Raw genomic sequence first — 27,786 nt, forward strand, 5'->3', positions numbered from 1 at the left:
CATGCAGCAGATCAGGTGTTTCTGACAAATTTGACAGATATGACAAGATTAGCTGCATGCTTGTTTCTGGTGTGATTCAGACATGTCTTCACCCAAATAGACCAGCAGGGCTGCCATGGAACTGGCATTGCTTAAAAGGAACTAAATATGGCAGCCTCCATATTCTTCTCACTACAGTTGTCCTTTAAAGAAAACCTGTACTGAAAATAAAATTCAAAATAGGCATACACAAGTCATACTTACCTTCCATGTAGTCTACTCCTCAGTGTCTTTCTCCTGTCCTGCGTCCTATTTGTTCACTATGATCAAGGGAATTTTCCGTCCTCCATTTTGAAAATAGCCATTACCCATAACAGCTTTCTGGTCAGCACACAGTTAAACTGTAACATCGCCCACTTGAGCCATAGGGAAACATGGACATTGCCTGGTACATCCGTTTTCCTCTCAGCTATAACTGACAGCAACTGATATTTTACTGACAGCAACTGATATATTTCAGATCTGACAAAATGTTGTCAGAACTGGAAGGGATTATTGTCAGAAGAAAATGGTGAGCTTCTGAGAGGAACTGATGGCAAGGTAACTATGGAATGTTCATTTGAAGTTACCTCATGTGTTTATTTTATATATTTTTACTCAGTACAGGTTCTCTTTAAAGAGAAACCGTAACCAAGAATTGAACTTCATCCCTATCAGTAGCTGATACCCCCTTTCCCATGAGTAATCTTTCCCTTTTCACAAACGGATCATCAGCGAACTCTGTATGGCTGATATTGTGGTGAAACCCCTCCCACAGTGTGATGCAGTGGCTGGATAGTGTACTGGTTAAGAGCTCTGCCTTTGACATGGGAGACCAGGGTTGGAATCCTGGCAAGGGTCAGTACCTATTCAGTAAGGAGTTCAAGGCAAGACTCCCTAACACTGAAGGGTGGCCTCTTGAACGCATCCCAGCGGCTGCAGCTCTTGAGCGCTTTGAGTCCAACAGGAGAAAAGCGCTATACAAATGTTCGGATAATTATTATTAATATATGTCAGGACCATGGTTCTGACATCACATTGTGGGAACCTTGTTGCATTGTGGGAAATAACAGCTGTTTCCAACTGCTAAAAAAGCAAGCAGCAGCTACTTCCACTGACATCACTTGCCAGCAGTAAAAATGTCACCATGTGATAAATACAAAATGATTGCTCATTCCCAGAAAGCCTTCCGCTACTTATATATAGTCCGCAAACTACAAAGTCAGTTATAAGAAGTGCAAATACATTACACCTAGTCTGCAGTACTTAATTGAACAGAGGCTGAGCAATTCAGCCAATCGTTGGAGAGGGCTTCAGTCGCATATAGACAAGGGCTATATGACCAGCAGGGGGCACCAGCGTGCAGGAAACTCCCTCTCGTCCGCCCCCCTCCTAACTAAACTGCATAAGGAGCTGCAAATGAAGTTTAACCATTTAAGCCTATCTGGACGAATATGTTCATCCAGATAGGGTGTGTCGCTGCCAGTGTGCGGTGCGTGCGCTCCCACGCACTCCCCCCGATTTATGAATGGGAATATAATTCCCATTCATAGATCTAAGTGCCCCGCAGAAAAACCGATGGTCTCTTATCAGACCGCGGTATTTCTGCCCAAAAAAACGGGTTCCCCGTCCTCTTTCTAGTTCCTGGAAGCAAGATCGTATGCTTCCAGGACTTTTTTGACTGTGGCCATCGTGTGGCCAAATAGTAAACTACACCCACATTGAATTTTTTAATAAATAAATACATTGTATTACATTTAAAAATTAGCTGTTTACTTCCCACACCAAAAATTACCCAAATAAAATTTTTAATAAAAAAGAATTAAAAAAATTACAATTAAAAAACAACAACAACATAAATAGTTACCTAAGGGTCTGAACTTTTTAAATATGCATGTCAAGAGAGTATGTTAATATAATTTTTTAAATTATAGGCTTGTAAATAGTGATGGACGCAAACCTTTATTTCCAAATAAAATATCGGCGCCATAAATTGTGATAGGGACATAATTTAAACGGTGTAATAACCGAGACAAATGGGCAAATAAAATACATGGGTTTTAATTACGGTAGCATGTATTAATGTAAAACTATAATGGCCAAAAACTGAGAATGAATTTTTTCCATTTCCTTCTTAAAGAGACTCTGAAGCGAGAATAAATCTCGCTTCAGAGCTCATAGTTAGCAGGGGCATGTGTGCCCCTGCTAAACCGCCGCTATAGCGTGGCTTAACGGGGTCCCTTCACCCCCAAAGCGACCACTGCAACACTTGGTCGCAGATTTGGTCGTGATTTATGGCTTCCTGGAGGCAGGGCTAACGGCTGCAGCCCTGTCTCCAGTCGCGTCTGTCAGCGGCGCATTGCCGCCTCTCCCCCGCCCCTCTCAGTGAAGGAAGACTGAGAGGGGCGGGGAGAGGCGGAGATATGCGCTGACAGACGCGCGTGGGGCAGGGCTGCGGCGGTTAGCCCTGCCCCAACCAGGAAGCGCTCCCCCGCTGTACGGAGCGGATTTGGGGGGTCAGGGACCCCCGTTAAGCCGCGGGATAGCGGCGTTTTAGCAGGGGCACACGTGCCCCTGCTATCTATGAGGTCTGAAGCGAGATTTATTCTCGCTTCAGACTCTCTTTAAAGCGGAATATAACCCTGCATTTCAACTTTGCTCTAAAATATTATTTACAGCATATTATATGCAAAAAGCAATTTTTTTTTTACTAGACCAGCATTGGAAGGGTTAAACACAGAGGTTTAAAGTTCGGTGGAGAGATATGCAGAAGTTCAGATAGATACATTCTATTTAGTTGAATGTATCTATTGATAAATGTTACACACTCTTTGGCTGTCCTCCAAGCTCCTTCTCAGTGAGAGAGAGTGAGTCACATTCAACACTTAGATACATTTATGTAAACAAAATGTATCTATTTCAGCTTCGGATGCATCTGCAGAAATCTCCAGGAACTTTAAAGCCCTGTGTAACCCTTCCAATGCTGGTCTAGTAAAAAAAAAATGCTGGTTGCATATAATATACTGTAAATAATGTTTTAGAGCAAAGTTGAAATGCAGGGTTATATTCCACTTTAATCTCCCTGTTAAAATGGATTTAGAATAAAACAATTCTTAGCAGATTGTACCCTCCAAAGAATGCCTAAATGATGGCAGAAAAAACAAGACATAGATCATTTCATTGTGATGAGTAGTGATAAAGTTATTGGCAAATGAATGCGAGGTGAAAGTTGCTCAGATGCAAAAAATGAACAACCCTGTGTATGCAAACACTAGTGCAGATGACACTCGGGGGCCCCGAGCACAGCCACTGCTCGGGACCCCCAAACCAGCATGTAACACAATAGGGGAGTGCAGGTGAGCCCCGGAGCTGCTACCACCAGGAACTCACCCCCACCACTCCTTCAACTTACCAAACACAAAAGGATTGCTAAAAATATATGTTAAACTGCACGTCCAACAGTCTCTACAACTTATTATTCTTCAGAGATCACAGTGGTTACTTGTCATCTTGCAGCTTCATATAGTAACCACCACCATTAGCACCCAAAAGAAACAGACTCACCGGACGTGTTGGCCACTGTTAGACTGGCCAACCATGCACAAGTCCAGGAAGCCTAGGCACCTCAGGATCCTGGTATCCACTTTGCAAAGAATAACACTTCCCACTTTCATCTCCTTTATATGACCTCAAAGAAAAACCTCACATAGCGTGCTACTGGTATCATAAAAACAGCGTACATTTGAAATCGGCGCCGGTAGACTTGGGCGCAGGATACAGCGGTATATGGCTGATCCTGCTTCTGCACAAGTCCGGGCCGATTTAATTACTATTCCCCCTCCAGGCCGACATGGATAGTGGTGGAATGAAATAATTCGGCTTCCAGCGATTGCTGGAGGCCGAATTATTATGTTTTTAAGCAACTTCGGCTCTGTCTTCTGACGGAGCCGACGTTACTCACTGAGCGCTTCAATAGGAATGATTCCTATTGAAGTCTATGGAGGCGCCGGCTGCGCCCAAATCTAGCAGCGCTGAAAAGCACTGCTCCGTAAAAACACCCTTATTTTAAAAGTACACTCACATGTTCCAGGCTCTTTGGTCAGCACAGAGTTTTTTTCCACAGGCTCTCCCCCATTGCCAAGCTGGGCTGATGTTTGGCTGGCTCCCACACTCATCAACTGCTCTTTTCCGCCTATATTCAGCGTTAAGCTTCTCCTGGTATGTCCACCTCCACTCTGTGCTCAGCCTCTGCTCAATTAAAGAGACTCTGTAACAAAAAAAGTTCCCCTGGGGGGTACTCACCTCGGGAGGGGAAGTCTCAGGGTCCCAATGAGGATTCCCCCTCCCCTGTAGCTGCAGACAATCCAGTGCTGGCTTCCTTAAAGTCTCCGGCAATCCTGGCTCGACATGCCTGACAAGCTATTTATTTACCTTCCCTGGCTCCAGCGGGGGTGCTGTTGCGGCTCTCAGCGCGGAGATAGGCGGAAATAGCCGATCTCCGTCGGGTCCGCTCTACTACACAGGCGCAGGAGACTTGCGCCTGTGCAGTAGAGTGGCCCTACAGCGATCAGCTATTTCCGCCTATCTCCGAGCGTAGAGCCGATACTACGCTGTAGCCGGGAAGGTAAGTATTTACATCCCCGCCATTCTGGGAGCTTTTTTGCCGCCGCCGTGGGACACAGGAGGACGGGGGAAGCCTTGATAGGATCCGAAGGCTTCCCCCACACAAGGTGAGTACCCCCCAGGGGAACTTTTTCCCATTACAGGTTTTCTTTAAGTACTGCAGACTAGGTGTAATGTATTTGCACTTCTTATTGGCTGACTGGCAGTCTGCGGACTATATATAAGTAGCAGAGTGCTGTCTGGGAGTGAGCAATCCTTTTGTGTTTGGTAACTTGAAGGAGTGGTGGGGGTGAGTTCCTGGTGGTGGCAGCTCCGCGGCTCACCTGCACTCCCCTATTGTGTTACATGCTGGTTTTGGGGTCCTGAGCAGTGGCAGCACTCGGGGCCCCCACCCGTCATGTGCACTAGTGTTTACCATGTGATAAATGTCAGAATGTAAATCAGGGAAAGATCTTACAATGGGCAAACACTGACTAAATCATTTATACATAATTCTTGTAAAAATGAAGCTCTTTTTTATTATATTATTTTTACTGGAGTTCTTCTTTAAGGGGTAACTGAACTAACATGTGGCATGATGAAATAAGCATCTGTGTTCCTTTTTTATTTTCCTCACTGAAAAGGTTAGGAGTTTAGGTATGCAAATGACAGTTCTCTCCAGAAGAATTTAGTTAGTAAATAATAGTAAAGGCTGATACATACGTCCAACATGCACACAACCACATGACAAACCACACAACCTGCCGACCCACACGACCTATACGTACACACGCCTAGACGGCTAAACAACCAACTCAATTAACATACTGCGCACACAAGAGGACTGACGGACAACACATTCAAAACAAATATACCGGTAAGTCTTTCAAACAACTTCTACACACACACCAACTGCATGATATCAGACCAACATAGATTCAACAGTTGGATTGATCAAACCGCCTGTTATCAGTTGCTCATCAAGTTGTTTACACGCGTACACATGCCTGATTATCATCCCACAGATGATAAATCAGGCTGCAGGTTGGTGCATGTGTACTTATATTAACTCTCACTGCTAAGTGTTTACAAGCCATAAAATTCTAGCCTGGCAGAGAACAACATTTGAGGGCAGGAGATAGATTAAAAAATGATTGTGGCTCTGGAACACTAAAGGTGGCCATACATCAAGAGATTTGGCGGCCGACTGAGCAAAAGACAGATCTGTTGGACTTGTGATGCTGTACTCCTGCATTGGCGCCACACGTGGCTGCTGGGACATGACATGACATAGCAGCGGCACTAGCGGGTGGCATGACAGGTAAAGTGTTTTAATGCATGGGCACCGACGGGTACACATAACATTTTGGAGCGAAGCAGGTTGTTTCGGCACAGGGCACTCAGCAATGAAACCAGGTGTCCCATAGCGGCAATGTAATGCTGCGCAGGGCGTGTAAGGGTAAATCGGGGCTCCCGCAATTGCCAGACCTCGAATTACATCTCCCACTGAGTTGTGACTACTTGGAGGGGGGGGAATAGTATTTAACACCTCCTGTGACAATCCAGCCCCACGATCCCGTCTAATCTGCTCCCGTTAGCGTACGCAGGAAGTACGGTGAGCAGACGGACAACAAAGACCGGTTGCTAGATTGTCAGAGGAAGAAGGTTAATGTGACAGAGTGTGCCAATCCCGTCTAATCTGCTCGCGTTAGCATACGCAGGAAGTACGGTGAGCAGACTGACAATAAAGATTGGTCGCGCAGCTGCCGACAATATGTAATGTGACAATCACTCACCAATCCCGTATTACTAGGCCACTGTTGCCATGCAGGTCTCATGCACAAGAGACTTCTGGAGGCAAATTCACTGTGTGCGTAGTAAATGGTTAAGATTGGTTGGAGGTGCCCATACATGTACAATCACGATTGTATGTACAATCAGTAAACTAAAAATATCAATTTTGCGCTGGAAATCGGGTAAATTCACTGCCACCACTCTCATGTTTTGTAGGGAGGAAAGAGACTCCCGCTATCATAATACGGTAGCCAGCCCAATCGCGTTCGACATGCTCCAGTCACCGTTCGGGGAATAGTCACTTCCGAAGGCTTAAAGACCGTGAGCAATGTGATGTTTAAAAAAGGTTACTGGGTCCATATATGATGCAATCTCGATTGTATGTCCAATCGAGAAACTAGTTATCGATTTTGCACAGGAAATTGGGCACTAGCTAATCCTAGAAGGAAGAAACGGTTATTTACAACCTAGCTAGCAAATCAACAATTTATAAGCAAATAATAAAACAATGCGGTAGGATGACTGACTCTTCAGAGGGCAGATTCGTTGTAGCAACAATCAGATGACCAGAACAGGCACACAACTGAACGATAAAATCGTTAGTTGTATTCTAAAACTTCATACACATAGCCTATTTTAGCCCACAGGTAAATATACCTGTCCGACAGAACAGATTGGTTTGATAGAAAGAGAATAGAGATGAAAAGAAACAGAATGTCTTATAGTATAGTTCAAATACCGTTATTGGTAGTCCATGCGGTAATCAAAGTCCAGAATGGGCGATTACCATGCGGCCTGAGACCTTTTGTGAGAAAAAATCCAAGATGGAGGTTTTGGCCTGTGTCCTTGCGGGCTGGTCGATTTGATGTTAATTCAACATCAGATTAAAGGTGAAGGACGCTGGACCTTTGTGTCATTGAAGTTTTAATCCTCACGGTAGATGGGAGGGATCATGACACGTCAAAGTCCAGCCTTGTGCAGTTTGAATAAGGCAGTGCCCCCTTAGGCAGGGAGAAATTTTGGGCCAATTCATGTTTTGCCCGCTTTCTCCGTGCCCGTAGGTCACATCAAGAGCCCGAATGAATATTCATAATCAGCGTAATTGTGTGAATCTGGTAATACCACACACTAGGATCAGATATGACTCATAACACCGTTTTTTTTTACTTTTTCCCTTAGTAGTATTGGTTCTGGAAGATCCAGATGCTTGAAACTCTTTCAGAACCAGTGTCACGTGAAGTCCAATAAACACTGCAAATTTGAAGGACCTGCTATCTTGGTAACACCAGAAATATTACAAAACTGTGCCTATTGTTAAATATAGTTTGTAAGGTTGGTTGAACTTTTGGGAGTCCCCAGCTGAAGTGATATAAATCACTCCTGCCTCTCTTTCAACTTAGGCCAGAAGGTAGCTACGTGTTGGACACCTGCTGGGTCGGTGCCTAACAGCCTAGCAAGGGATGCCTTAAATTGGTTCTGTCAGGCTGGTATCTAATCTTCATCTGATGGATGAGCTATATAACTTTTCCAGAAATGCTAGGTGACAGATTTCTCACTTGGATGAGAGAGACTAGGTGATTAGAAACAGCCAGTGTTTGGTCGCTTACAATGAAACTTGCGTTTGCGACTCCATGACGCAGTCGATATGTCATATCGACGGCATCACATCTCCCCCCCTACAAGATTGGGGAAGGATTGGTTAACAGGACCTTGACTGAAGCAATACAAACTTGCTACTTTATTATTACAGTGGGAAAGCCCATCGGCATTCTGATGCCGGCTTCCCGATTTGTGTTGGATGGTGAAATCGTACTGCTGGAGCATTAAGCTCCAACGGAGGAGTTTTCCGTTGGTGCCAGCAGTCCGCTTCAGCCAGCTGAGGGGGTTGTGGTCGGTGATGACCATGAAGGAACACCCATTTAGGTATGATTGCAACTTCTGGAGGGCCCGCACTATCACGAAGCACTCCTTCTCGGTTGTGGAGTAGGCGGCTTCCCTTGGAAGTAGCTTCCAGCTCAGGTATAGGACAGGATGCTCATTCCCGGTTGCATCTACCTGACTAAGCATGGCGCCCAAACCGTGATCGGAAGCGTCCGTTTGAACAATGAACTGGCGGGAGAAGTCGGGAGCTTGGAGGACACGAGCGCTAGCCAGTGCCTCCTTTAAGGCCCGAAATGCCTGCTCTAGTTCTGGGTTTCACGTGACCTTGTTGGGTTGTTCTTTACCCGTTGCGTCGGTCAGTGGTTTAGCCAGAGTACTATAGGACGGAACGAACTTCCTATAGTACCCTGCTGTTCCCAGAAAGGCCTGGATTTGTTTTTTGTTGGTAGGTTGAGGCCATGCCACAATGGCATCGACCTTCCCTATCTAGGGTTTCAGGGTCTGACTGCCTACTTTGTGCCCTAGGTAGTGGACCTCGGTCATGGCAAGCTGACATTTGTTGGGCTTACCTGGTCAAGGTGATCTTCCCAGGTGGGGCTGAATACAGCGATGTTGTCTAGGTAGGCTACTACATAATCTTGCATTCCTTCCAGCAGTTCATTCATGGCCCGCTGAAAGGTGGCTGGCGCATTCTTCATCCCAAAGGGCATACGAGTAAACTCGTATAGGCCAAAAGGGGTGATGAATACAGATTTCGCCCTCGCCTCTGGCACAAGCGGAATTTGCCAGTACCCACGGCTCAAATCCATGATTGTCAGATAGCTGGCGGAAGCCAGCTGAACCAGCAATTCATCAATTCGTCCCATGGGGTATGCGTCCATTGTGGTGATGTCATTCAGTCTCCGATAGTCGACACAGAACCGGGTCGTCTTGTCCTTTTTGGGGACTAAGACAAACGGGGCGGCCCATGGGCTGGCGGATTTCTGGATGACCCCCAGTTTCAGAATCTCCTCAATCTCTCTCTTTATCTCGGCTTGTACTTCTGGTGAGGTGTGGTAGGGACCCTGCCGTAAGGGCTTGTGGGTCCCAGTGTCAACTCGGTGAGCAGCTAGGTTGGTTTGGCCAGGGAGTCCTGAGAAGGTGGCGCTGTGCACGCTCAAGAGAGCAGTGAGCTGGCATCGCTGTGGGTACGAGAGGTGGGGGTTGATATCCCAATCCTCCGCCACTTCTCGTAGCTCTGCTAACAGGTCTATCAAGGGATCCGGCTCTTCTGGTTCTAGCTGGCTACACACTGCCATTACATATTGTTCTCGCTCCTCATGTGCTCTTAACATGTTCACGTGGAACAGTTTCTGTCATTTACCTCCCAGGCCTACTAGGTAGGTGACTGGGTTTACCCGCTTCAGAACGGTGTATGGCCCCTCCCATGCGGCCTGCAATTTGTTGTGCCTGACAGTGAGTAGGGCGTAAACCTTCTGGTCGACCTTGTATGACCGATCCCTAGCGTGCTGGTCATACCAGGCCTTTTGTTTGGCCTGTGCCCTGGACAGATTTTCCATCATGAGGGCTACAAGGGACTCCATTTTGTCCTGAAATTTTAGGACATACTCCACCACGGAGGCTTCTGAGGGGTCACCTTTCCCCTCTCAAGTCTCCCGTATCAGTTTTAATGGCCCTCGGACGTCTCGGCTATAGAGGAGCTCAAAAGGCGAAAACCCAGTGAACTCCTGTGGCACTTCTCGGTAGTCGAACAGCAAATGAGGCAAGTGCCTCTCCCAGTCCTTCCCCTGCGATTCTACGAAGGTTGCCAGCATTTGTTTCAACGTTCCATTGAACCGTTCACACAAACCGTTGGTTTGAGGGTGATAGGGACTGGAAGTGGTGTGCTTGATTTGCATCTGCTCACAGAGGGCTTCCAATAGCTCTGACATTAAGGCATCTGCTATGGTGGCAGACCTAAGGGAAGACAGGGCTACATCCTCAGGTTAACGGGTAGCGTAATCCACAACCGTTAGAATGTAGCGCTTGCCAGAGCCGCTAGGAATGGGTAGGGGCCCAATTATATCCACTGCCACCCTCTGGAAGGGCTCAGTGATTACTGGCAGTGGCTGCAAAGGAACTTTGCGGGTGCCCCCGGCCTTCTTAACCCTCTGGCAAGTGGAACATGATCAGCAGTATTTTGCTATGTCCTTCACCATCGCAGGCCAGAAAAAATGGTTCTGCACACGGGTTTGGGTCTTTTTGGTACCCAAGTGTCCTGCTAAGGGAATGTCGTGAGCTGTTCGGAGTACCTGCGCATGAAATTCCCTAGGGACTATCAGCTGTCGGGTGTTCCCACCCACGTCACCTGTGGTAGGCTGCACCGCTTCGCAGTACAGTCTATCGTTTTCCCAGTATACTTTGTACGGAGTGCTCTCGTCCGGAGGCTGGTCGGCTTGGGCCCTAAGCGTTTCCAGACTGGGATCACTCCTTAAGGCCTGCACAAAGGCAGTGCCACGGGTCTCCTCCAGCTGACCGGTGATGTAAGAAGTCAGCTGCGGAGAGTTACCCTCACTGCTGGGGTCAGATGTTATTGGAGGGACAGTTGGGGCTGCCTCTCCAGCATCACCTGAGCCCAGGTTACTGGCGACACTGGAAGCATCTGCCAGCGGGGTTGTATCATCAGCAACACAAACATTAGGATTGTATGACATGACCGCTTTTTCTTGATTGTCATCCACCTGACGGTCAGAGCAGCCAGAGGGGGTCCCTGCTGTCGGCTCTGAGTTCAGGTGGTTGGCCATAGCACGTGTAATAGCCAGAACAGCTACAGAATCAGGCATACCACAATTATTGTCATTGACACATGCATCTTGGTCAACAGTGACAGGTACAGGCATGGTTAAAGGACATTTAGTCGCTTGTACATTTAAGTCTGATACCTCGCGCCTAGATGCGGTCGGTAAGGTAGAAATAGCGGGCAAAGGGTTCCCCTCACCCCGTTTTCCTAAAGGTTGGTACAGTACCTGGTTGTCAGGGAGTCCTGCTTGGGTCGCCTGCAGGTCCGCAGGGTATTCACAGTGGCAAATAAGTGTGCCCAAATCAGTGCCAAGCACTGTGGGCACGGGAAGATCATCCAGAACCCCAACCACTCGCTTTTGACACCACAATCGATGGTGACTTGGGCTTGGACCATGTTAGTTCGAGTACCTCCGATGCCTGTCAGTGTGAGGTACTTTCCTGGCAGAATATCCTCTTCCGAGAAAAGATGTGAGCGGACAAGAGTGACATCTGCGCCGGTGTCTCTAAGTCCGATGACAGTCTGGCCGTTCACCGTGACAGGCTAGTGATTCTGGGATATGTGGTGTACCTCTGATCCTCCAACCAGCAGTGCAGTAGATGAAGCAGGTGCAGAGGGGTTGGCCCCTCTAGGACTTGATGTCGCTGCGGTGCTAGCCACTTGGCTAGGTTGTTGGGCTGGCTTTCCTGCGTAGCAAGTTTGCTTGGTGTGGCCATGCCGTTGACAACACTCGCACCAGGGCTTGGCCCACTCCCGGTTCGCAGGGCCAGCGGGCCTGCTTTCTCTCCAGTTCTGGGACATAGCTCTCTCCTTGTCAGGTGCTGGAGGTTTACGGCTGTCAGGTACCAGGGGTTTGCGAGACTCTGGTACCGCAGGCATGCGAGTGTCCGGTACCCGAGTTGCGACATACATGTCTGCCAGCTCAACGGCTTCTTTCGCAGAATTAGGCTTCCACTAAAACACAAACTGTCTCACGTCTGTAGCACAGATAGCGAGGAACTGGTCGTGGAGCATCAAATCCACAATAGCATCAAAAGTCTTGTCTTTAAGGACTCAGATCCATTGATATTTCATCAATGGATCTGAGTCCTTAAAGACAAGACTTTTGATGCTATTGTGGATTTGATGCTCCACGACCAGTTCCTCGCTATCTGTGCTACAGACGCTTAAACGGCTATACACATCTGCGTGAGAGTCTGTGGATCCTTTTTGGATCAGGTGGAATTTTTTCAGGTAAACCTCTGGCGTGAGCTGGAACTTAGCGAGTATGGCCTTTTTAATAGTCGGGTAATCACTGTCCTGGTCGGTGGGTAGCTCCGCAAAAGCATCCAGGGCTTTACCAGTGAGCTGAGTGTCAAGTGTAGTGCCCACTGATCCTCAGGGATGCGGAACTGGCGGCATGCTCTTTCAAACGAGCGTAGATACAAGTCAGGACAGTAGGATATCAGTAAAAGCAAGAAGTTTTGAATCAGGATGATACCATTTATTGGCTTACTTAAAAGAATAAGAGAAAGCAAACTTTCGGCTATCTTCTTCGGGGTTCAATCCTGTTTGCTCACACAATGTTGGAACAGACATCTATATACATGCAAAAATGTTTGTATATATACATCTATATACAAAAACTTTTTATATTGGTATGGAGGCTGATGATATTTAATGCCATAACTCTTTCTCAGCCTAGACAAATATTGCATCCACTGCTTGTAGCTAAACTTGTGAACTCGGAATTTACTGTGCCTTTTGGGGGTTTTGTAGGACAAATAATACTCACAGAGTTTCCAGCGCCATCTCATACCCTTCCTGTAGTTCCTAGCAGCTTTCCAGCATCCGTGCACAGCTCCTGTCATGCACACACGTGACCCAACGCAGGTCAGGTGACAAGTCAGGAGTCGTACACGGAGGACCTTGGAAAGTTGCTACGAGCTACAGGATAGGTATAAGACGGCGCTGGACAATTGGTATTTCATTTTGCACATGGGGGCGATTAGTGCTTTTTCAGTCAGTCGGTTTCTCAAGCAACAAGCAAGTACATGTATCCGGCACCAGGCAGTCCACACCAGTGTGAGATACTGGGGACTTTGCTGTACTATGTCTGACAATTCTGTATTATGTACCAGTTTCTAAATTTTGGATATACCACAGTCCATATAATAATTTACCCCTTTTGTATCTTACGCTATACAGCGCCACGGAACATACTGCTGCTTTTTAAAACAAAAAGCCATTACGCCGATTTAATAACAGGCACTAGGTTGTGCACACTGCCATCTGCCGTACCACTTACATGCAGGGTAGCAGCAGTCGCGGCCCGGAGAGCACACGCCCGCAGCCATGCGTCTGCACAGTACGGCAGCATCGCACGTGGATGCAGACACCTGCAGTTTAATATGGTACCATACAGTAATAACAAATAATTATATATTAGTACCTCAACTATGACAGCACCGCAGGTTTCTCATTCTGGAACAACGTCTTGGATAGAACACTACCTGCATACAGTATGTGTATATTTTCATAATTCATCATTATGTAAGCTCTGTGCCACATCCAACATACAGGGTGGCAATGAACTCTCATTAATTGCCCTCAACCTAACATTTCCCCTGGGCTATGCTAGTCATATAAGATTGTGGTAGTTTACCATGTTGGCTGCAGCGGAAATGCCATAAACCCCCATGGGAGGGAAGCCTTACATAACCACCAGTCCCATTACAGTTCCCCATAGAATCCTCTTCCTGTTCAGCGACAAAACAGACGTCCCCGCCCCCTTCTCCTCCTCCCTCCCCTGACAGACCAACTAACACACCGCCTGCCGCGCTTTTTCTGATCACGTGACAGGCTGGAGCCCAACATGCGGAGCGGATCCATCGCGCGATGGGGGGGGAAGACAAACGCCCGGTTCACACGTTTACCCCCCGCCTCCTGTACCCCTCCCGATCCCGTCCTGCTCTACCCCCTTCCGTCTGTCTCACGGCGGGAGGACACGAAAAAATACCCCGTCTTCACTGGCACATGTGACTCTTGAGCACCCCTCTGAAAGGAGATGGTACAGTCCAGCAGGCAGTGTTTACACTCGTCCCGCTCTGGAGCGTACCATTTCCCCGGGGAGCATGGTTTCCAGTGAAAGCCGTTTCTATCGTTTCCTCTTCGTTCTAACAAGAAAATCACCGAGTGCTACGTGTGGAAGGCGTGATAAATTCCCGGGTGCTCGGATATGTCTGAGCGGCTGAGGCGAGGCGTTCAGCTAATGGTCGCAGCCAGCCTATCGCCCCTCCTCCGCAGGAATGGTACGGCCCCCTTTATAGCTGGCCTGCCAGACAGCTGCGGCGCTCAGTGTATGAGAAGCCGGCTGGCTGTGTGGCCGCTGTGGAGCTGAAGCCAATCAACGCTCGTCTCGCGCTGCGCCCCACCACGCGGGGAACATGAAGGGTTGCCATGGAGCCCGCTAACAACAAGAGACCCGAGAGGAAGCGGCGCCGGCGGCCCCTGGAAGAGCGCCTCCCCGCCCCCCTGACTGTGAACGGCGTGTGCCGCCCGGAGGAGAAGCAGAAGCTCGAGGCGGGAGGTGGAGGAGGCGGCGGGGGTTCCCGGCCTCGCTACAGCCTGCTGGCGGAGATCGGGCGCGGCAGTTACGGAGTGGTGTACGAAGCCCTGGCCCGGAAGAGCGGCGCCCGGGTGGCCGTGAAGAAGATTCGCTGCGACGCTCCAGAGAACGTGGAACTGGCCCTGTGCGAGTTCTGGGCGCTGACCAGCCTGCGCCGCCGCCACCCCAACATCGTCCGCTTCGAGGAGTGCGTCCTGCAGCGCAACGGCCTGGCGCAGAAGATGAGCCACGGCAACAAGAGCAGCCACCTGTACCTGCGCCTGGTGGAGACCTCCATCAAAGGTGACCGCCGGGGGGCTGCGGCCTGCCAGGGGGGTGTGTCACTGCGAGGCCTGGCTACTCTCATCTCTGCCAGGCCCAGGCATCAGTGTGTGTCCTGCAGAGAGCTGTGCCAGGCCCAGGCATCAGTGTGTGCCCTGCTGGGAGCTGTGCCAGGCCCGGACATCAGTGTGTACCCTGCAGAGAGCTGTCAGGAGAGAGGGCTGGGCTCACTGGAGGAAACAGCTGGGATCAAGGCCTGCGGGAGGAGAGGCTGGGGCCTGCTGTCTGGAGAACAAAATTAATTGTAGATCTCCAGGTATAAAAGGAGAGCAGGCCAGGCAGGGCCCATTGCATGAGTTCTGTATCTGCTGATATATAGAGGATGAAATGGCAAGACAATGAGTTCTGCATCAGCTAGTATAGAAGAAAAGCTGTCTGGGCAATAACGTGTTCAGTATCAGCTGGTATAGAGGGAGAGCTGGCAAAACAATAGCATTGAGTTCTATGGCTTCAGGTAGAGCTAGTGCCTGCTGGCAACACAATGGTATAGAGGAGACTGAGACAACAATGGCAGGATGACAGCACTAGCTCTTGATCAACTGGTATAGAGAGAATGCTGTCAGCAATATAGCGTGAGTTCTATTTCTCCAGGTATACAGAAAGTGCTGGTGCATGCTGGCATGTCAATAGAATGAGTACTGAATCAGCTGATATAGTGGATAAACTGCCAGGACAGTAGGTGTTTTACTCCTCAAGGTATAGTAGAAAAGTTGGCAGAATAGCTTGTATTATGCACCAGCTGGTATGGAGGAAAAGCTGGCACTTGCTGCCATAGTTTTGAGAATGAGACCGCTCATTGTTATGGAGAAGTTAAGGGTAGCTGGTGATGAAAAGGGCCACTAGCTTAGTTTCGGGGACCCTGCGTGTAAATTCAGGTAATGTGATTGGGTGGATGGCACCCTCTGAAACTGCTAGGTTTCCAATAGGTTGTAGTAAACACACTGCTATGTGCTGTAAGAGGGAACTGTGATTGGAGAGCAGCGCCCCTGAAGTTATAGGTTTGTGAGGACAAGAGGAGTCCTAGCATTGAGAAGTTGCGGTTTGCTGGTATAGTGGTTATGGTTTCAGTTCAGATGCTATTTTGTACCACACAGCATCTGGTACTCATTGTAGACTGGTTTCAGAGGTTTCCTTGTCTTGATTACTGTTCCTGGGTGTCTTTCAGAAGTGTGGAAATCTTATGCTGGGAATACACCATGCAGTATCCTATCAGATAGATGGGTTGATGGATAAGTTCCGAAGTGATCAGGGCTGTGGAGTCGGTACAAAAATCTTCTGACTCAGACTCCTCAGTTTATGAAACTTCAGACTCCAGGTACCCAAAATTACTCCGACTCCTCAACTCCGACTCCACAGCCCTGGAAGTGATCAGAAAAACGATCACGATAAGATCTGTCTGACATTATCTATCGACCTATCTGCTGGGAAATTGCATGGTGTGTTCTCAGCATAACACATACTCTAGTGTTGTCTCCATTGCATGATTACTTTAAGAACTTCTTGTGGCATTTGTAACTGGTAAATCTCCATTCAGAACAGTCAGCAATAAAAATGTGAGAAGCTTGGCCACAATTCCGGTTGAAGTGTAGCTGTCAGAGATACATGGTAAACGCCATCACTGATCTCCGAGAAATGCTAGTTTTCTGTTCACATTTGTTCCTGATGAGTGACTCTCAAGTATTATAGCCAACGGGTTAGCATCGTAACTAAGCAACTAGTCAGGTCAAAAGCAGCCACCATGGCTTCTCAAGATATTGTGCTTTGAAGGAAAGATCGAGGACCTTAAAAAAAAAAAAAAAAAAAAAAAAAAACACTTACCTGGGGCTTCTCCCAGCCCTTGGCAGTTAAGTCCCTCGCTGCAACTCCGCTCCCACACGATGGCCTGGGGTCCTCTGTTGGAGATGGCATCGGCATCTTCTGTGCAAGCTCGCAGCTGCGACTCTCGATCGTGCTCACATGGCTTGGGGAGTTTTGCGCATACGCAGAACACTCCAGACCACATGAGTGCGATGACGAGTCACATGCTCGTGCAGGTGCTGACCTGGCAATATCAGCATCTTCAACTGAGGGGACCCCAGTCCACCGTCTGGGAGAGGAGCTGCAACAAGGGACATATCGGCTGCCAAGGGCTGGAGGAAGCCCCAGGTAAGTAGCACTTTTTTTTTTATGTCCTCAGATCTTAAATTGTGGCCTACATGAAGCAGTTATATACATAGTCTATACATAATGTTCTGTGGGAAAGTGGTGCAGGCAGGACCCCCCCCCCAGGATTTACTTATTATGGTTGTCTAACATTAATCCAGTGTGGTATACATAGCAGATGGCCACCCAGTGTACCCAAAGGTTAGATCCCTCTGTGATCTGATTCCCCCAATCAGAGAGGGATCTATTGCCACCACACAGACTGCCGGTAATCAATGAGGAAAGCTGGACTAGTGTATGGGCACCTTAAAGAAAACTTAAACATTGAGGGAAAAAAGGGCCAGTTACTTACCTGGGGTTTCTTCCAAACCCCCATAGCCCCCCCACTTTTTTTTCATTGAAGTATCCCTTTAATTCTAATGACAGTAAAGGTGGCCATACATTAGTTGATAGCCACCAGATTGACTATTTGATCCTTCTGTGATTGGCTGCTCACATACCTCACACAGATTTCTGATAAATTTCAGCGTGAAATCTTAGTGCCGCCGGCCCACCCTCAGATGTGCCGCCGTCGATGCCTCAGATGTGGGCACCTTTTTAGCTGTGTGGTTGAACTTGTGTGAAGAACCCTCAGTGGTGACAGATTGGGTTGTGACACGAGACTAAAAATGCTGGGCATAATAAACCTATGGTAGTCTATCTGGAAGAGGCAGTGCTTTGTTTGCTGATTATGCTGTGATATGAATGATTGCGGCTGGATTCTAATCATGAGCAGGTGTTCTCCCGGGTCGTCATCTGTCACTTGTGGGAATTGAGCCAAGAGAATGGGAACTAGGGATAGCAGCTGGGATTTCATATACTGTATCACAGAAACATTCATCTTTTAAGCAAAACTTTTTTTTTTTCTAGAGCAAATAAGAATTATCTAGCAGTAGCATTGATTGCAGGCCTTTTCAGTGAGTGCAGTAAAGAGTGCAAGTCTTATCACAGTGTTGATAGGGATTGTTGTCCTTGTCCCACAGCAGCTTTGTTTCCACTTCAGTGGAGAATAGATTTTTTTTTTTTTTTTTTTTTTTTGTCCATTCTCAGATTGCTAAATGGACCTATTTTATGAATGGGAGCCGTTCACACTTGTCACCCTGCAAAAGATCCGCGGGATCTATTGCAGTAAGCAGGCCTCGCTTCTGTGCAGTCCGCAATAGTCCCAAACCGATGCGCTCCCCCATATAGCCTTTGGGGGTAACACAACTGACCAGGGCTACAGCCGGATCATCAGCGCGGACACTACACTGTCTGCTCCTAATGATCCTGCGCAAGTGGGAACCGAGCCTTAGGGTCAAGGTGCCTACACACAATTACTGTTAAGGCTCGTACACACGTCTGATCAAAGGCAACGACCGGTCCGTCGTCACCTCCCGCTGGGCGGATCGCTCAGAAACAGCCTTATCAGTCCACCGACAGACTGTACACGCTCTGTACTGTCTGCTGAAAACCCGCCCAGCGGGAGGGGACGACGGACCCTTTGATCAGACATGTGTACAAGCCTTTACTCTTGGATTGGGACACTATCCCTAGGGTGGCAGTCAGGGGCAGAGTCCTTTACAGACTAGCCTATAGGATTGCAAAGCTTTCTGTTGCTACTGGTGGGTGGAGATTGTACAATGCACTAACACTAACTCTAATGTTGTTTTTATGTGCTTCATTTTTACAATAATTCTGTATAAATGATTTAGTCAGTGTTTGCCCATTGTAAAATCTTTTAAATCCTTGATTTACATTCTGACATTTATTACATGGTGACATTTTTACTGTGGGCAGGTGATGTAGCTGCTGCATGCTTTTTTGGCAGTTGGAAACCGCTGTAAACGGCTATTTCCCACAATGCAGCAAGTTCAGAGACCGGAAACTGCCAAGAGTACGTACTCAGTTTCTTGTGGGATAAACACGTGCTTGCCTGCTTTGAACTCCCACAAATTTGCAGAATTGGGCCAATGTAAACTAATTTGCATTTATTGTTGGAATGTATCTGGGGATAGACAGTTTGTCTGGGACAGGATTACGAACGCATGAAGAGGAAAGATTGGATAATGTGACCCGGTTGTATGGCAGTTGACCTACACTTGGAGGTGATACTTATCTACACAGAGCTCGTACATGATGTTCAGATTAAGCAGTGTGGCCAGACGTAATCCTAGTCTGATCTCTGACCAGCACAGGAGGTGACCCACTCGCTGTATCATCCTGAGAGGGAAAGCGCTTATCACTAGTAACTTCACTCCTATACTCCCGCTGCAGTCACCAGACATGTAAACATCTCTGCTGTTCCCGGGGGCTGTTATAAGTTACAAGTGTAGTCACGTTGTGTAGTCACGTTGCTTTTCAGAGCAAAAGGTAAATCACATTTGCTGCCTCATAATAAAGTGACCCTTACCTACTGCAGTCTAGCATTAGAGATTGTGCACTTTCCCACATAGTTCTGCCTAGTGTACACCGTTCTAGGAAGCAGGTGAATGGCTTAGTAATTTGGTCTATTAAAGAATTGCTGTGGCCCCTGGTGAGTTGGTATTCCCAAGATCCAGTCTGGCAAAGTAGAAATATTTCCAGCAATGAATTGTGTGCTTTCTATGGAGCCAGAGGCCCATGTGCGCATGACTGCTGCCGAGCGCTATCCACATTCCATAGGGGGAAGTGTGAAATTAGTGTTCGGTTGCACTGTGCCTCCAAAGCAGTGGTGTGCTTGTATAGCTCTGACACTTTCAGCAGCATTTTACAGTACACTTCATTCCCTAATCTGTCTCAAGAATGACAACTGACTGTCCTGGGCATAGTTACACTAATGGCCATACTGCTGAACAAGCCACTTAGCCTTAATGCTACAGATATAAAGATTGATAAAAAGAGACAGGTAAAAAGGAACGAATGTAAATTGCTTATTTTTTTTTATAATCCTTTTATTTTAGTCAGTGTTTGCCCATTGTAAAATCTTTCCTCTCCCTTATTTACATTCTGACATTTCACTGGCGGTGACATCTTTAGTTATGCCAGCTGATCTGTACAGAATGTTAGTTTCTGAGTCCTATGCACAGAAGGGGGTAATGCTTGCCTGGCAATTGGGAAATGCCATTTCCCACAATGCAACAAGATTAACAGATGGCAAACTGTCAGGACCTTGGTTATGACATTACTGTGGGAGGGGTTTCACCATAATATCAGCCATACAGCCACCCTTGTGCGCCCCCCTCCCCCGTGATCTATTTGAGAAAAGGTAAAGATTTCTGGGGGAAAGGGGGCATCGTCTACTAGTTGGAATGAACTTCAATCCTTGGTTCTAGTCTTCATACACATGCAAGAGTGTTCCCAGCTGGCAGGTGGACTCTGAGCTCCCACCACCACCAACATGTTAACAGAGTGCACTGCTGGCTTATAGACTACCAACATATAACCATGGCCATAGTCTGTACAAAAATCATCTGACTTATCCACTTATGAAACTTTTGATTCCCAAGTACCCCAAAATGACTGACTCCACAGCCCTGCACATCACTTCTGCATTCAGTCCCAATCTGATGTATGTGGCCTGAAGGGATCAGGTCACGATCAGTGCAGGTGACAGTAATGTGTGTGCACCTTTAGGCTTGGCTTACACTGTAAATTGCTTAGCGATAGGGATTTGTGAAGAAATGTGTGTTCTTTCACATTCTTTCAAGCTCACAAATCCTGCACCTAGAGCTCTTTATCAGCTGAAAGGACAAGGATGCTGCAGGAATGTTTCTAAGCAGGAAATATCCAGACCTTTGTGGAAAACCTGAGTCCAGCTGTAAGGTACATATATGCTTTTTTTTTTTTTTTTTTTTTTTACATAAATCCAGAGTCAGAACGATGCTCTCCTGTCATTTTGGTCTATTTATGAGAGGCAGAGGACTACCGGTCTGAGATTAGATTTGAGGTTGACAGCGGTTGTGCTGCCCTGCAGGTGTGTAATTGTATCTCCCTTCTCCCTCCATAGAGAATGGCACGCATGCTAAGCAGAGCTGCATTTTTATGGCGGCATGCACTGACCTTTCACAAGGAGTGTTTAGACCTTCTGTGTGTCGTCAGTCCACTGAACAGATCTGGGGAAGAAGACCATGAGTGTTAGTTGGTAGCTTATAGTAAAAAAAAAAAAAAAACTCAGCAATACAGATAGTCCCCGGTTAACAAACAAGATAGGGAGTGTAGGTTCGTTCTTAACTTGAATCGGTTCTTAAGTCGGAACATTGTACCATCTTTGTCCCCTTTACCTCCTCTGCCTCCAGTGTCCCCCTCTGTGTCACTTCTGCCCTCTGTACCTACTGGTGGCTGGATGGTGTAATGGCTAAGGGCTCTGCCTCTGACACAGGAGACCAGGGTGCGAATCTCGGCTCTGCCTGTCCAGTAAGCAAGCACCTATTCAGTAGGAGACCTTAGGCAAGTCTCCCTAACACTGCCACTGCCTGTAGAGTGTGCCCTAGTAGCTGCGGCTCTGGCGCTTTGAGTCCGCCAGGAGAAAAGCGTGATATAAATGTTAAAAGTTTAAAAGCCATTTATTTTTCTTTGAATTTTTTAAAATAGATTTTTCTCAAACTACAAGTCCAATTTGAAAATGTTTTTGACTTGTTCCCAAGTTTAAAAAAAAAGTCTGGTCGTTCGTAAGTCGGACTACCTGTACGTTCTACAACTAAGCAGTTTCTTTGTGTGCAGGAACTTTAAAAATGAGATAATGTGTTAAAGTGGACCTGAACTCTTTACACAGGACCGAAGGAAAACCTAGAGAAACGCACACTGTATGTATTGGACTAAATCACAACTGTAATTGAAACTCTCAGCATCATCAGCTGGCTGCCTCAGCAGAGCAGCTAATCTGTAAACACAGGATGTTAACCCCATGTCTGCTTCCATGAAAGCAGGAAGTAGACACTGCATATTTATTGCAGGATTTGTATCAGCTGTAAAAGAAATGTTTTTTTCTTTAAAGGTTAATCTGCTGCTTATCTTTTAGAGCAGAGAGGACATTCTGAATTCAGGTCCACTTTACCTTGTAGTGAGGATTTGGAGGCTGCCATATGTATTTTTCTTTCAATACCAGTTGCCTGGCAGTCCTGTTGATCTTTTTGCCATCAGTGTCTGAATCACACACCTAAAAACAAGCATGTTAAATACTTTAGTTGGGTCTAAAGTATTAGAGGCAGTGAATCAGCAGGAGCGCTGGTCAATTAGCATTGTTTGAAAGGAAGTAAATATGGCAGCTTCCGTGTTCCTTTCGCTACGAAGTCTGAGTCTTGTGAAATGGATCACTGCACTTTTTATGAATAGGATAAGAAAGTCTTTGAGGTATAGGAAGGAAATGAGAATTTGATCTTTGTGATTTCCTGTTACTTTAAATGATTGCGTACTAAAGCCAGAGCTTTGTGTGCACATCTTGGCGTGACTGAAGTGCAAATACTGATTTCATAGCATGTACCGTAGATGTCCTTAGCATGCTGCTTTAGTGTTCTTTAACATGCAAGTAAACCCATTGTTTTCTCAATCTCTTGCAGGCGAGCGGGTTTTGGGCTATGCGGAAGAAGCCTGTTACCTTTGGTTTGTCATGGAGTTCTGTGAAGGTGGCGATCTCAATCAGTATATCTTATCCAGGCGGCCGGATCCCGCAACCAACAAGAGCTTCATGCTGCAACTGACAAGTGCCATCGCCTTTCTGCACAAGAACCAGATAGTCCATCGGGACCTGAAACCTGACAACATTCTGATTACCGAGAGCTCTGGTTCACCTGTGCTAAAGGTAGCAGACTTTGGCCTCAGTAAAGTGTGTGCAGGACTGGCTCCCCGGGGGAACGAGGATCCCGGACAAGAAGCAAACGAGAACAAGGCTGTGAACGTGAACAAGTTCTGGCTGTCTTCGGCGTGTGGCTCTGATTTCTACATGGCTCCGGAGGTGTGGGAGGGTCATTATACTGCTAAAGCAGACATCTTTGCCCTGGGCATAATCATGTGGGCCATGATTGAGCGCATCACTTTTGTGGATGCCGAGACCAAGAAGGAGCTACTGGGGACCTACATAAAGCAGGGCAGTGAGATTGTGCCTGTCGGGGAGGCGCTGCTAGAGAACCCAAAGATGGAACTTAACATCCCTCAGAAACGCAGGACTTCCATGTCGGAGGGCATCCGGCAGCTGCTTAAGGACATGCTGGCCGCTAATCCTCAGGATCGGCCGGACGCTTTTGAGCTGGAGACACGGATGGACCAAGTTACGTGTGCTGCTTGAAGCACTGCTCTGGTAAGAGGGCTGAATAGTGTCTAGAGTAAAAAGTGGTTCAGGTAACTGATGGAATGCTGACTTCTTGTTTACCTGGCTGCTGTTCATTTGCCTCCGAACTAATCTGAATCCCCAACCCACTGAGTATGCCCATCAAGTGTTCTAACTCAACCTGCTGTATAATGGCAGGAAGGACTTAAAGTGTACCTGTGATGAGAAGCAACTCAGGTACCATACTTACCTGTGGCTTCCTTGAGGCCACTTGTCCCTTGCCTTTTACCCAGGTAGCTCTCATCCCCTGCAATAGGGCCTGAAAGCCTGGCCAAGTCACCAGGTGCGCTCCTCTGCAGCTGGTAGTGTTCTGCGCAGAACACTCCCAGAGATGGGTGAGCAATGAAGCAGGGCTTGGCCAGGCTTTCAGGCACTGTTGCAGGTGACAGGAGCCACCCAGGGAGGCGACAAGGGACAAGCAGCTTCAAAGGGGGCTTAAAGCGGAACTGTAAATTGCTTAAAGTTTCACTTACCTAGGAGTTCTGCCAGTCTTTCTGTGACTGCACCGACTCTGATAGATCCTCTAGTCCCCCGCTGCAGCTAACGTTTTGTTACCACAGACTTACAAGTCAACTGCCACTGCGCTGGTTGCTCTCAGTAAAGGGGGGGGAAGTAGGACATGAGGCCAGGGCCGGTGACTTGCGATAACTAAACTGAGCCCGGCGGGGGACCGGAGGATCATATGGTAACGGCGTAGGCACAGGGAGTGTAACTTACTATCTGGTGTGATATTCTATTATACTTATAAAGTTATCCTCCTTGGTTTTTGTCCCATAGTATACAGGGTGGGCCATTTTATATGGATACACCATGTTATGTGAATGGTGAAGTTAATAAACAAAACAATCGCTATTGGTCTGACACTAACCCACATTGGAAAGTTCCCTCCAAGACTGTTGGAACAAAAAAAATGATGGTATGGTGTAGTATATGGGTATCCATAGATAAGGTGTATCCATATAAAATGGCCCACCCTGTATAATCTGTTCCATAGTTGCATAATTTTCTTCAGCATACAGCAGGCTGGAAACCACCATTGCTATGGGTGTCTTATCACCTTCATTGAGGAAAACTCTTCTCTGCTGAGTCACACTGTGCAAAAAAACACTGTTTACCCACCCCAAAATTAGTGATAAGCATTTCAGCAAAGTGAAAGTGTAGTAACTACCTAGCAAATTTATAGAAGTTGTGGATAATCAATGTGCAGGAGGATATTTAGAGTAGAATTTGTCTTAAAAGTGACCCTGTAGTGAAAAAGTGCCCCCGGGAGGTACTTAACCTTAGAAGAGGGAGCCCTCTGGATCCGAGAGTCTAGAGGCTTCCCCCTCCTGAGCTAAGTATCAGGGTTTTTTCAAATTATTAAGACTCTGATTCTCTTTTAAAGGGAATACTTACCTGGGGCTTCCTCAAGCCTCTTGTCCCTTGCTGTCTGCCTGAGTGACTCATGTCACTCACAATTCAGCTCAACAGCCTAACAGTCGCGCTTCATCACCAAGTGCATTTCCCCATTTTGCTCCTGTCCCTGGGAGCATTCTGTGCTGCGGGAGTGCACCTGGCAGGGTTTGCGCATGCAGACTCTGCCAGGCTTTCGGGCTAAATGACGAGAGGCCTTAAGGGGGCTTAACCACAAGGACCAGGCCAGTTTTAAATGACCTGTGCTGCGTGGGCTCTTCAGCCCGCAGCACAGATCGTGTAATAGGCAGGGCAATCAGACTTCACCCCCCCCCCCCCATTTTTTTTTTTTCCCACTAGGATGTCCTGCTGGGGGGGGGGTCTGATCGCCGCCGCTGCATTGTGGGGGGGCTCCTCAAAGCCCCCCTCCGCAGCGCTATTACGCCCTCCCTCTCCTTCAGCAGAGGACGGCGGCGTGGGAGCGATCCATGCACATGGGGCTGGAGGAAGCTCCAGGTATGTATACCTTTTTTTTTTTTTTCCTCTGGTTTCCTCTAAGGAAACCCCAGGTAAGTATGGTACATAAACAGCTTCTTGTCTCAGGTACACTTTAAGACTATATAAAAACCTGGCTGGCAAATCATAAAATTTCTGCTAGTACAGCACCCTTTTTAAATAAAACCCCTGAAGTTCAGGCAGCATATAGTAGGACAATGTTAAATTCATACCTGTGTATAGCCATCTTCTTGTCTATCCTTCCCTTTATATTGGACTACATTTGCACAATAGAACGGCCTCTTGATATTCAGATGTTACTATCTAGAGAGACCAGCTACACAAGATTAACATTTTAGTTTTTATGTAAATATCCACTAATAAAAACCCTAGTAAAAACTATGGATCAATCAAGTATTGTTTGGATCTGCCCATCCTTTGCACAAACTGTTAATCTGACTGAGGGCTCTTTTCCACTAGCAATCGCTAGCGTTCGTGCTGAACGCTAGCGATTGCGATTCAGCAAAAGTGCTAAATTTTGTGGCGATTACCCTACGTTTGCGATCGCGATTTTGCTATGCACTGCATAGCAAAATCGTGGCAATAATCGCTCCGCCTCGCGATCAGGTCAAAAACGAATCGCGGTAGTGGAAATGACCTACCGCGATTCCTATGTTAAAAGCAAACTGTAGCGATTTGAAAAATCACTAGCGGTTTGCAGTTTTGTGATTCAGCCATCGCAAACGCCGTAGTGGAAAAGGGCCCTTAATGGGGCACTGTATAAATGCTAAACTTTCATCTGAGGATTACAATAATTTGGAATGTAAATCTAGTATGTACAGGTAGATTTATCAAGTGATATGAAGGCTGCCATATGTTTCCTTTTCAATAGCATTTGCCTGGCTTTCCTGCTTATCTTTCATGCACCAATAGTCAGGATCACACACCTGACACAAGCATGCAGCCAATCCAGTCAGAAGCATTTGATCTGCATGCTAGTTCAGTGTCTATGGCTGAAAGTATGAGGACCAGAAAGCAACATGCATTGTTTATAAGGAAATCTGGTAGCCTCTCACTTCACTTTCCTTTGAGAAGCTGTGTATATTCTGGGTTTCTCCTCTCTCAGAAGACTGGGGTTGTTGTGTTGGGACTGCTGCTGTTGGCTTGTGTCTCATCAGGCAGCTGCCTAGAGCAAGCATTCTAAACAATGTTATGACACTCAGAGCAGATCTGTCAGCTCTCATTATGTCTTGTGAGGGAGCTGCACACAGCGACTCTTCCTCATACGCACACATTTTCTCTTGCTTCAAGATGCTGTCTTCAGCAGTCATGCCATATATACCAGTATTTCAAAGCTGATTATAAGCAAGACTGCATTCAATGAGTAAAAGAATACCCAAGCTGCTCCACTAGGAAAGTATAGGGGGCTAAAGTAACCCATTCACTGGGCTGAACTCCTGCCGATACACAGCAGACTATCACTAATTGCATTAACTATTTCACAGCAGATTAAAATACTGACAGATTGCCATCTGTCATCGGTCGATCGGTGCCGACGGGAAAGTTTGCTCGATCGTTGTCGGGTGAGTCTTTCTAGCGGCGTTCAATTCAGGAATGACCAATGCTGCAGCAAGAACATCAACTTACTGGCCGGCACGAGTCCTCGGGGTTCATACTGTCTCACTTTCTTCTCAGTCTTCTCTTCACTTCCTGTCGCGTCCTGTGACTAGCCAAAGTTCAAACATTAGAGCGCCCTCTACTGCATGAACTTCCACTAGTCGCAGGACGCTACAGGAAGGGAAGAGGGGAAGAAATGACAGCACTGATCCTGGGGACTTACGACAGCCGGACAGACAGGTGATGTTGCTGCTGCTGGCCTGGGGAGCCCAAATGAGAACGGGGGGGGGTTGGGGGGGGGGCCAGTGGACGGCATTTCATGCTGAAATCTATTCAAACCTGTTTGCAGTGTGTGGACATAATTAGATCCCTCTTTGATCTGATTATATCAAGTAGGGCTCTGTAGGTTGATCTCGTGGCCATCTATTAGTGTATGGCCACACTTAGACTGAAAAGCCCTCCTACAAAAAAGCAATGCTTGGTGTGCTTTTCCTTTTTAAAACAGAAGGTACTTGCAATAATTCAGCTGTACGTGAACCTCTGCAGTTACCCACAATGCACCACTGAATATGCAAATGATCTCACTGCCCCTGAAGCCAGGCTAGCATCCAGAACCGCTGATGTCAAGCAAGCTTCTAGCTTTAAATTTCAGAGCTACATCAACCTAACATGAAAAAATAAGTCTCTCTGTCATCCCTAGCAGTCTGTGCTGGAGTGTTGGGGTGATGCAGCTATGCATAAGTGCAGTGTGCTGGCTTCCATCGCATACATGTAAAAAGGCATTGGAAAGTTTGGGTGTAGAGTGAAGCCGAACTA

At 47.2% G+C, this 27,786-nt stretch overlaps 1 protein-coding gene and 1 long non-coding RNA gene across 2 annotated transcripts in view; one reads left to right on the forward strand and one right to left on the reverse strand.

The window, feature by feature from the left end:
• The window catches only part of LOC137541455 (uncharacterized), a 49,066-nt gene extending 35,268 nt beyond the window's left edge, over positions 1-13,798 (reverse strand). Inside the window, exon 1 of the long non-coding RNA XR_011025167.1 lies at positions 13,719-13,798. This is a non-coding gene — a long non-coding RNA (uncharacterized lncRNA). The remainder of the gene's footprint in view (positions 1-13,718) is intronic.
• Positions 13,799-14,402: 604 nt separating this feature from the next.
• LOC137542057 (serine/threonine-protein kinase 35-like) overlaps positions 14,403-27,786 on the forward strand; it is a 28,232-nt gene continuing 14,848 nt past the window's right edge. Inside the window, exons 1-2 of the mRNA XM_068263679.1 lie at positions 14,403-14,963; positions 22,700-23,436. Of these exons, the coding sequence (XP_068119780.1) occupies positions 14,513-14,963; positions 22,700-23,424 (1,176 nt within the window). The 5' untranslated portion in view covers positions 14,403-14,512 and the 3' untranslated portion in view covers positions 23,425-23,436. The remainder of the gene's footprint in view (positions 14,964-22,699; positions 23,437-27,786) is intronic.

The sequence above is a fragment of the Hyperolius riggenbachi genome, chromosome 12, assembly GCF_040937935.1.
Source record: "Hyperolius riggenbachi isolate aHypRig1 chromosome 12, aHypRig1.pri, whole genome shotgun sequence".
Classification (NCBI taxonomy): domain Eukaryota; kingdom Metazoa; phylum Chordata; class Amphibia; order Anura; family Hyperoliidae; genus Hyperolius; species Hyperolius riggenbachi.